General features: G+C 45.0%; 1 protein-coding gene across 1 annotated transcript in view; it reads right to left on the reverse strand.

Moving 5' to 3' along the window:
• Positions 1 to 10,498, reverse strand: part of RNF175 (ring finger protein 175) — a 42,890-nt gene extending 32,392 nt beyond the window's left edge. Inside the window, 1 exon segment of the mRNA XM_048847182.2 lies at positions 10,227 to 10,498. Coding sequence (XP_048703139.2) covers positions 10,227 to 10,498 — 272 coding nt within the window.
• Between the last annotated feature and the right edge of the window lie 1,207 nt (positions 10,499 to 11,705).

Genomic DNA, 11,705 nt, shown 5'->3' on the forward strand with positions numbered 1-11,705 from the left:
TTATTTATTTAGAGGTATTTCTGAGGTGCTGTTTGCTATAGGAATCCTAACACTAGGACTTAAAGCAAAATGCCAGCACAAGGGAGCATCTAGGGCTAGATTGTGACTTTTTAATCTGCCCTGAATAAAGGGGTGGCATATAGCAGCACCAACCCACAGGAGGAATTGCAACTCTCAGTCCCCTTGGACATCTAATTGCCATGGAGCCAAAGCTCTTCCCACTCTCTGCCCCATTCCATCCCCTGACCACCACTTGTTTGCAGGAGGGAGTATCAAGCAAGTAGCTCCTGCTCTCTTCTCTGTGGCTGGAGCTACAGTGGAGTAAGGGGAGGCGTGGGAAGGGAAGTACTTAGGGTGACCAGATTGCAAGAGTAAAATATTGTGAAAGTTGGTGGCGGGGAACAGCCACAGGCTCACAGCCCCCACCTGAATCATGGGGGGGAGGTGCATAGCCCTAGGAAGCTGCAAGGGGGGCGCACAGCCCGGCTCTAGCCCCCTCTACAAGCCATGGGGACACACGGCCCAGCTCCAGCCACAGCTGCAAGCCGCAGGTCGGGGTTGCATGGCCCTGGCTCCGGCCCCCATCGCAAGGGAAGGTTCTCTGGGCTGGGGCAGTGAGTTGGGGCACAGGAGAGGGGTTTGGGGTGCTGACTCCTGGAGGGAGTTTGGGTGCAGGAGGGGGCTCAGGGCTGGGGCAGGGACTTAGTGTGCAGAAGGGGGTGCGGGCTCCGGGGGGCGCTTACCTCAGGCAGCTCCCCGGAACTGGCAACATTTCCCTCCTAGGGTCCTAGGTGGAGATGTGGCAATGCGGCCCTGCGTGCTGCCTCGCCTGCGGGTGCCACCTCCACAGCTCCCATTGGCCGTGGTTCCTGGCCAAAGGGAGCTGCAGAGCCGGTGCTCATGGCGGGGGCAGCATGCAGAGCCCCGCTGACCATCCCTGTGCCTAGGACCCAGAAGGATATGTCGCCACTTCTGGGGAGCTGTGCAGAGCCGGCCGGATAGGGAGCCTGCCAGCCCTGTGCCAACCGGAGGCCTGGCAACCTTACAATATTGGGACAAATGGTGTCCTGATCGTACATCGGTCAGAACATGGGACAGAGTTCAATATCGGGACAGTCCCAATTTTATCGGGACAACTGGTCATCCTAGAAAAGTACTCCTCTGGACTGCTGAGCCATTGAGTCTGAGTCTAATCAGCAAAGGGTTACAAAACACAAACTTTATTTTACTCTGTGTGTTCGTGCGTGCATGTGCACACACTAATGTGACTTTATAAAAATATTGAATTCTGAAACTGCACATTTGCAAACTTCTCTCTAGAACAGTGGCTCCCAGACTGGGGTTCATGAAATGTTACATGGGGTTCTTGGGGGGAAAAATCCCTAATGACGGACAGAGCTGTCCCTAGGGACGCTGGGCAGTACGGGGCCAGCAGCCTGGAGCCCCTGGACTTCCAAGAGCTAAGCAGATCAAAGTAAGCATATCTATCACACTGAGGAGATTTAAACTTCATGACTCCTTATAAGAAATGGAAAGAGAGGTGGATCTATTTTGCTGTTTTTTAAAATTGGCAGCTAGTATTGTTCTTAATCATTTTAAGAACGAGTTTAAGATTTGTTGTAACGTGTGTTGTTTGCCTGGACTGCTCAAGACCTGAATGCTTGTGTAGGAGGAACTCCTGAGTTGGCTTCTTAAATACCTTCATGCTGTTTCATATCTGATACTCCCTGATGAGACATAGGAGCCTTGTCTTATAACAAAGGGATACAAGCTACAAAAGTGAGATCTTGGAAGAATGTTGCCGTTTTCATAATGTAATAAAAATACTGTAATGATAAATAATTAATAATAAATAGTGGGTAATAAGCATGTCATAAACCAAATTTTATATTTCCAAGATCACTGCTTTTATAATTTATACTCAGGTAAAGGAGAAAATCCCTGGAAATATTCATTTTTAGGAGGGGGTTTGTGAGATTTGACATTTTAGTGAAAGGGGTTCACAGCACGTTAAAGTTTGGGAACCACTGCTCTAGAAGTCAGTTGAAAACAAGTTAGAAAGGCCACAGTTATGCTGAAGAGCTGGAACTGGAAATGGCACTACACTGTTTATTCGCGTCTATAATGTCGTTACCTAGCTACTAATGTACCCAATCATCTTCCAGAATTAGTAACTTTTCGACCATGTTAAAACATTTCCTGTAAACTAATCAGTCTTGGTTTTGCTGTCACTCTACCACAGGGGTGGCCAACCTGAGCCTGAGAAGGAGCCAGAATTTACCAATGCACATTGCCAAAGAGCCACAGTAATACGTCAGCAGCTCCTTATCAGCTCCCCCACTCCACTCCCAGCGCCTCCCGCCCACTGGCAGCTCGCCAGATCAGCACCTCCCCCTCCCTCCTCACACCTCCTGATAAGCTGTTTCAGCTGGGGGGGACGGGAATGGGGAACAAGCGAGGGCACTGCAGGCTCAGGGGAGGGGGCAGAAAGGGGTGGAGTGGGGTTGAGCAGAGAGCAGCGCCCTGTACATTGGAAAGTTGGCACCTGTAGCTCCAGCCCCAGAGTTGGTGCCTATACAAGGAGCTGCATATTAACTTCCAAAGAGCTGCATGTGGCTCCGGAGCCACAGGTTGGCCACCCCTGCTCTATCAAAAGCTTGATAATGTAATCAGGAGTCACCAGGTCCTTTATTCAGATGTCATTTTCTTCAAGATCACAAATACTTACACATCCTGTGTGTGTTGGACCAATCTATTTAGACAGAAAAGTGCTTGAATTAAAAATAAATTAATTTAAACTTGAAAAATAGTAACCCATTTGATGGTATTGAACCATGCTTTCTGTATGTATGTGTGTACCAACAGGTGGAAGAGGAAGAAATTTGGGCGTAATATTGGGACACTTTTAACCCAAGCCAGTAGGTCAAGATTAAAAAAAACAAACAAAACTTGTCTGTTTTTAGATGGCTGTAGACTTTAATATCAATATAGAAAGCATGCTCAGCATAACATTGTAGAAAGAGCTCTGCCACTGGAATTCGTCAAATTCACCTCTTTTCATGCATATTTTCTTAGAAATGAAGAATGATGAGAGAGAAAAACAAAAAAATCTGCTCTGTATGTAAAATCCTTACTGTATAGATTATCTTTCAAAAGTTGCTGTTTGCCATCAGCAGCTTTGACAGATAGGGTAAAGACTAGAATTTATTTAAGCAGCAAAAAACTCAAGTTCAGAGGGTCTGTCAGGTGAAAAGTGCTCCCTAATGAAATGTAAAGCAATATCCTCCATTATAAAAATGTACAGCACTGGAAAACAGACTGCAGGAAAAAATTCTTTGTTGACAGAGGGATGGACTAGATTACCTAAGAGGTATTTCCAATCTGTAATTTTACGTAACTATGAAATACAACCAGAGGTAAATCCCATTCTTGTTTTTTGACCGGCTAATTACATTGTGGAAAATATACAGACTGGAAATATGGGTGTAGACAAGTAGATACTGTGGTGTACAATTCTTATTTCCTGGATTCATCTTTTGTTTGGGTGACTGACAGGTTTGTGTTTTCTCTTTATCACACTCTTCAATAAAGACATGGCTATCTGCACCTTCTGTGATAATTATCATATTGGTCTAAGTTTACACTATACAATTTTGTTTCATTTTTCAGCACCTGTTTATTGCGTATCTTGTTTTACATTAGACTGTAAGGCCTTTGGGGCAGGCACCATGTGTTCTTACACACTTGTACAGCACACAGCACAAAAGATCCTTGCTCCTGACTGGGGTCTTTGTATGTTACCAAGATACAAATTAATAATACTTATAATTAATATAACAGTTGTCATGTATGGAGACCTAATACCACTGTTGTAAGGTCCTCTGCAAATTTTTTACAGTGTGTGTACGTACGTACATATGTATGTACATACTCTTTGCGGGGGTGGAGTGGGGGGCGGAAAGTCCTGCTGCATGGGCTGGCAGTCCGCAAACCCAAAAGCTAAGTCTCCCCTCAAGCAACGCCAAGGGAAATTCCTATATTTGGGATTTGTTTTGAGCACATTTTAAGTCTCTCCCCTGGGTGTAGGTGCTTAAATGAGGCATTTAGTACCCCATTAATTAATTACTGTTTTGTAAAGAACTTTTGAGATGTTGGGATGGAAGCTACTAGTGGAAAGAACAGGCTTGATCTGGCAAACCTTTTTTCATGTTAGTAAAGGTTTTCAGGATCAAACCGGTAACATGCAGTTGCTAAAATCGCCTTCACTCAGCTCATCAGTTTGTGATACCCCTGGAGCATAAGGAATTATTCATGAGTTTTCTTCTTACGCTGTAGTTTTTGCTTCTTGCTTCTGATTTGTGTTTAGAAAAGGGTTGTGATTTGGGTCCCCGATGTAAGTAGAAGCAACAGTGTAAGGCCTGCACTAATACTTGGGCGAGTAAGTGCTACTCAAGGTAAGAACGGGTTGCAGATCTGGCTTACATTTAAGGTCAGGCAGGGGAAACTGACAAATAATCGCTACAGCAAAAAGACACCGAGTCAAATCTCTCTGGCAGAGTTCGGTTTCTCTTTACCCAACTTTGAAATGTTAATAAAGTGGGATTAATAATAATAACGAAATTACAGTGAATTGATACAGACCCCTAAGAACCAAGATCTTCCCCCATATTCATACAACTTCCCCGTGCTATGATCCCCCTCAAATGACCCCCCCCCCGGCCCAAACATGCTAAAACAGCAACCCCTCCACTCTACACAACCCCCACCCCCAGCTGATACAAACCCTGCTCCCAATAAGTCACCTTCCGCCCACTCCACCCCCATGTGTACAACGTCCTCCCGGCCCCACAATCAACTACCCCGTTGAAAAACCTGGCTCTGAGCTGTCCCATTGACTTCTATGGGGGCAGCTCGGGGTCCAGCATTGCCTTCAGGGAGGGGGCAGGATTGGGGCTCCTGGCACGGCTGCTCCCGCACCGCCATTACCTGTTCGTGCCAGGCCTGGAGCCCCCGGATCTGTGCCGCAGCCAGGCCCATCGGCCAGCTCTCCCCGGCACGCTAGCGTGGAGCCACGACCGCCTGAGCAGCTGCACCGGCAGCTCCCAACGGCAGCACCCCCCGTGGTCGGAGCGGCTGGGCGGGCTGGGTGCCAGGCAGGGGATTGGGTGCCAGCGCTGACTTGGGGCCCGGTGGCATCGAGAGAGGGGCTCTGGCAGCTGTGGGAGGGCAGGGCTGAGGCTCAAGGAAAGTGGCAGCTGCATTGGGGGTCCCGTTTTCAGAAATGGCTGGAAGGCCTTGAGCCTTGGTTGAGCCCCCTCTTAGCTTGAATCAGGGCCTAACTTTGGCCTTGATTTCCCCCCCTTCCCCCTCCCCCCCCAATTTGTGGGGCCAAGAGAGGGCCCCATAGTGTGCAGTCGGGTAACAGCTAACTTAGCAGCACAACCTGCATCCACAAGCCCGGTGACTGACAGCATGTGTGGAAGTGCAGTCTGCATATTCATATTGGGGAAAGGCCCTTTCATAATGCAGTTTGACCACAGATGTTCTCTTTGGCATGGAAAGGCCAGTTTAGTGCCTGCAAACAGGTGTGTGCTGTAACAATTGTTGGTGCAAATATATACGTTAACTGAAAAATGACCCATTGGAGAAGATTCAGAGTAGCAGACGTGTTCGTCTGTATCTGCCAAGGTGCCACAAGTCCTCCTTTTCCATTGGAGAAGGTTATCATCTCCCCTCCACCTCCAGTTTGTTTGTTATGGTTATGTTTTTAGGGTAGCAAAATAGTTATACAAGAGACACACACACTGTATTTCAAACAAAGATATTGGTGTTGCTACTGCTAGCTTTTGGTTTTCCACGAAAATGGTGAGAGAGACAAGCTTTCTAGTTACACAGTGCTCTGCCTTGTCCCCAGGCCAGTTTCCTGCTTCTTCAGTAGTACTGGTAACTTTTTTTAAGTACTGGTGATTTACTTTTATTGACAACTGGATGTACTTCTCCAGTACAAATATCACACTGGCTGTTCAACGCAACGTCCCATATCAGACAGGGGGGACTGCAGGATTTACCCCTAAATAAAGCAGAAATGTACAAGGCAAAAACTACCTTTTGCCCTAACCATTTCCTCTTCTACAACTTTTTTAAACAAATGGGGGAAAATGACGGGGGTGCGGACTGGGTAACAAGCTGAATGGCTGAACTGACATACCGTCTGGTACAGTAATAAATACATTCAGAAATAATCTGCACATATACTTGTCCAAGGATCTCAAAGCACTTGACAAATAACTAATTAACTGGGGCAGGGACCATCTTTTTGTCCTAGTTTTGTACAGTGCCATACCTGACGGCAGTCCCGTGGCTTCTGTCCCACTGAAAATGATGGGAAATAGGCATCTTCTTTACGGGCAACTTTACTTCCACCAGCAAGGCCTTAGGGAACTGATGTCTGTTTGATCTGAGGCAATATAGCTTCACTCTGTGGAAGGTATTGGGAGATGGGGAGCCATTTTGAATAAGACCAAAAGTTTGTGAGAATGCTGCATACAGGTAGGAGATCATGAGAATCTGTGAATGCCCCATATCAACTATAGATGGAGTGAAGAAGATAGGATAGATGGAGCAGGGGATGGGCTGAGATGTGGAGCAGTAACTCATGGGAAATGGTCATTAGAACAAGAGGTCGTGGGAGCCTGGAGATGTGGGAATCAGGTAAAATGAGGAACACAGCAGGAAGGCACTGGAAAGGAAAGGTGCGGAGCACTAGGGATATGGGTTCAAGTGGAAGAGTAGCAGCAAAGATAGGAGTGTGTGCCTTTGGTGGAGCTGCAGTATAGAGTAGTAGATACATTTGTGGGGCAGGGTTCACTGAGGCTGAGCTGTACATCTCTGTTTAGCTTAGGGTTTTAGATAGTGCCTATCACTTCAGTATATACAGCCTCACTCCTGCTCAGACTTACACATGTGTAATTTTACTCATGTGAATAATCCCATGGCTTGGCATTAAAATGGCATGTCCGAGTCAAAGGTTAATAATAAATACAGTTTATTTTGTAAATTACTTAAGTGTATAGTGTAAGGGGCTGAGCTAAAATCTGGAAGCTGCAGTCCTCTGATTTACCCCTGTAAAGGTCTATGAGCCACCTATATCCCATTTAAGGCCCCAGTCCAGCAAAACATTTAAATATGTGCTTAACTTCATCCCTGTGCAACAAAGCACACAAGCACATGCTTGAATGCCATTGAAATCAATGGGATTTAAACTCTTGCTCAAAATTAAACGTGCTTAAGCGCTTTGCTGAATTGGGGTCTGTATCCATAGGGTGTGTAAGCCTGGCACTGACCTTCTGCATAGAAGTGAATTTCAACCCTAGAAATAGGTCTAACACAGCAGCAGTAGTGTGAGCTTCCCTTACAATGACCTGCCAATATATTTTACCTTTGGCCTGAAGGGATCACATTCCATCTTAAAGTTTGTTTAATTTTTCACCTTTGTGCTGAGGCTGCCCACAAGTCCTTGCATTTTCAGCATTACATGGGGATTTATCCAGCCAAATCCCATTAGAATCAATAGGAATTGGGCGAATAAATACACTGCAAGTCTTTGTAAGCGTAGGGCAAGTTTGCCAGTTACTGCAGCTTGTGATGATGATTTTTGTGGTATAGACACACGTGTCCACTGGGAACTGAACTAAGACCACCAAGTTATTTCACATATTTGTATATTTTCCACGTTTACATGCAGATAACTTCAAAGAGCTGTGAGTTGATGACTTCTAGTCTAGTGTGTTAGCAGTCCACCTACTCTCCATCTTTTGTTGTTTCCTTTCACAGTCTCAGTAACAAAAAACAGTGGTGTAAATAGAAATTCCAACAATGAGGTCTGTTGTTGAGCTTGTAATGCTCACTTGAAAGGATGCTGTCTGGAATGTGAATGGAGCAGCCGCTGCCTAGCAGTAGCAGGGAAATAGATGACTTGGTACTGGAGAGTAGCAACCAGCAGGGTGCATATGCCTAGTGTAGCGACAAATAATGGTTAATCTGGCCAGTTGGAGGACTAAATGAGAGTACATTGTTTAACCCTGTAACCGTAACTAAATTGTAACCTGAAAAGAGTTTATAATCATCTGGCTGCTACCCCATATCAGAGGCTTAATAACTAAATAGCTGATTTGAGGTTCAGATTTAAAGCTGCAATTTGATTTATTACTTGGTAGTATTATCCTTATGCAGATTAATTGCTTTGCAGATTATCTAATATATTGGTTAAATTGTTGTTTGGATTCCTGTGTGTTGCTGTGAACTCAGTTTTCACAAGATTAGTGTCCTCTGATTGCTATTATAATCCTATGATGATTGTCTAATATTTGTGAGTTAGTAAAAGAGATGAGTTAATGTTAACTTGATAGCTCTATTACTTTTATAGAATCTTAATCCAATCATGTGTCTATATGTATCAAATTCAGTAACTGCTGTGTTAGAATCTTTATCCAAATTGAAATTCAATAATTGGCATATTCGTATCTCAATTTCATGATTTCTAACTTTTTAGAACTAATTAATGGGCTAGCACAATGCAAACAATGCAAGCAACAATTTTTGTTCTTTTTTAATACGGTATTTTATTCCATGATAACCAAGTAAATTTATTGATTACTTTTATATATTGTAGACTAACCTCTTTAGCCTCATCATAGCTTCTGTTGTTGATATACATTGCATTTATGTGATCTGCAATCTAAATTTTGAAGACATGTACTGTAGTTAGGGGAACCTGTTCCTTATTAAAATAATATGCTGTAGCATTGATATTTCTGTAGTTTGAGTTTGTTACTATTTCAATTACAAAACCTTTATTTTTTAGGACAAAAGAATTTCCGACGGAGTGAAATTTCACATACCAGCACCCTCAATGCTCCCCTCTAACTGTCCAAAATCAGTATGAGTACCCATAGTCTTTTTACCTTTTTAACACATCTTTTTTTCCAAGAGATTTCCTAAAGAGGGAAGGATTGTATATTTGAGGAAGACCTTTAAAAAATGAAAAGTGTTCTCCCATCTATTCCTTAATGACTTCTAGTATCTTTACTGACAGGTTTCAGAGTAACAGCCATGTTAGTCTGTATTCGCAAAAAGAAAAGGAGTACTCGTGGCACCTTAGAGACTAACACATTTATTTGAGCATGAGCTTTCGTGAGCTACAGCTCACTTCATCGGATGCATTCAGTGGAAAATACAGTAGGGAGATTTACTGGCATCAAAGTAAAACTAACAGGCTGGTAGTGGAGTCAGCTCTTATATTCTATCTGAAAACTGTAGTATTTTCCCAGTCCTCAGGTAACCCCCCTGTTCCTTGATGTACTGCAAAGTTTAGACAAGTAACTTCTATTTCCTTTGTTTCTTTCAGGACCAGCCAGTCCAAAAAAGAATTGATTTAAAGAGATGTCTAGTATAATATCTTGTTTTTTCTGTTGGCTTACACTGGATGCTTGAGATGAAAGTGAAAAACTCCCATAATGCACCTGGCCAAAGCTAGCCCTAAGCATGTGCCAAGGGTGTGATCACATGGTTCCGCAGTGCCAGTTAAAGCAAATTTGGGCCCCTCTACTAAGGTTATGCGGTGGTATTTTTTGTCCCCCCCCCCCCAGAGGTGAAAGTAACTTAAAGGACTTACCGGTACTCCGGAGTCCTGATAAGGGGGCGTGGCCTCAACCGGAAGAGGCGGGGCCTTTAAATCCCCAGGCACTTTAAATCAGGATTTAAGCTTCTGTCCCCATAGGAGAGAGCGGGGGGTGGAGAAGAATGGCCAGGGCCCCTTCCGAGCGTGGACCCTTTAAATAGCCGCTGGAGCCCCACCGCCGCCACCCCAGGGCTCCAGCAGCGGGGCTCTGGTGGAAATTTAAAGGGCCCGGGGCTCCAGCCACTGCTGGGAGCCCTAGACCTTTAAATTGCCACCTGGGGAAGCCGGTCCGCCCCGGTACGGCGCACTGGCTCTTGCCAGTACACCGTACCGGGGCATACCGGCTTATTTGCACCTCTGCCCCCACCCCCAGTTGCAATCCCACTGCCTGCTGCAAGGCTCATACTCTAAACTTATGACATTAGAGAATGAGCAGTAGATGTCAAACTGGCATTTAAGACTGTCTCTGGTGGGGTGGAACTGGCTGCAACTCCAGATTTGGTAGGCAAGCCTGACATGACCTATACATGCCCACAGCTTTCCACACCTGATGGTCTGCATGCAGGGCCGGCTCAAGGCACCAGCGTTCCAAGCAGTGCTTGGGGCGGCAGTTAGAAAGGGGGGACAGTGTCTCCGCGGCGGTGGCAATTCGGCGGCAGCAGCTCCTCTGTCCCGCCGGCCATGGCGGCAATTTGGCGGCAGCTTCTCAGTTCCGCTACCAGCAGCAGCTTCTCCCTTTTGCTGTCTGCGGTGGCAGTTCTTTTCACTGCTTGGGGTGGCAAAAGCTGTAGAGCTGGCCCTGTCTGCGTGACTCACCATCCTCGCCTTGAAAGATTATCTTCAATGGCCAACCCTTCTCTGCTTTTCCAGTGATCAGCACTCTTACCTGTCAGGCATCACCCACCACCACCGCTAGCTGTCAAAACCCCCTGTGGCTCCCGAGCAAATAATACCCAGATTCTTTCCCACCTGACACAAACATCCTGTCACCCCCTAAAGTACCTCCAACACATCCAGCTGCCAAACCTTCATCACCTCCCCCCAAATGTGCTGCCAGTGATCTGAATGTTGTGCTTTGCACAAGGCTTCACAAAACCTAGGCCAGCTCTGCACCTAACTGGTTGTGCAGCACTGTACTCTGGGGATCTCTTCCTGACATCAGTTGATTATCCTCCTCTTATGCCTTGAAACAGTAGCAGTCATTGTTTTTCTAGCTAGTGAACCTCGGATGCTATTCTTATTCACAGACAAGTGCCTTTTGCTTTATTTAATCTTATTAATTTATTTTTAATTATTTAAACAAATAGTTGCATCAATAATATCTTACAGCGGTAATTTCAGTAGTTCAGTAATATGTTACATTAAATCATTTTTATGCATCTATTGTAAATGTTTGCCTGCTAATTTCACGGAATGCTTACTGGTTGTATTATGGGGTAGGGCAAGCAGGAGAGGCCAACTTGACCTACCTGTGACATTAATTATTTTATATACAGTACCTCTCTTATGACAGTTCCAAATTAAATAATCCTAGTGTTCAAAGGTCAGATATTTGAAGGTGCTCAGTTTTGGTCTACCTCTGCTCTCACTGAAGTCAATGGAGTTTTACCGCTGATTTCAATAGGAGAAAATTTAGGTCAGCAGTGAGCACTTGAAAATCCCATGCTAAATCTCTACAGACATGGAAAGCATCCTGCTCCTTAGCAAAGACTCCAGTAAATGGTGGTGTCTTTTTCTTGATGTTTTCTGAGTCTCCAATGGCTGTCTTGGAATGAGGTGTTAAAAACGGAATGCAGCAGTTCTAGATCTTCTAGATTGCCTGCGTGTCTCTTTCTCTCACACTCATTCTCTTGTCTCTTTTTCCTGAGAATAGCAATCAGGAGTTCCAGCTCAAATATCGTCAGCAGGGGATCCAGCCAAGAGGACTTTAATATATGAAAAATATAAATCTCAGTAATTTAAAATGTGTTACAGCCCTCTCTGAGCTACCTGTATGGGACCCTGCCTTTGGATCCCACATGCTTTC

This window comes from Caretta caretta, chromosome 4, assembly GCF_965140235.1.
Source record: "Caretta caretta isolate rCarCar2 chromosome 4, rCarCar1.hap1, whole genome shotgun sequence".
Lineage (NCBI taxonomy): Eukaryota > Metazoa > Chordata > Testudines > Cheloniidae > Caretta > Caretta caretta.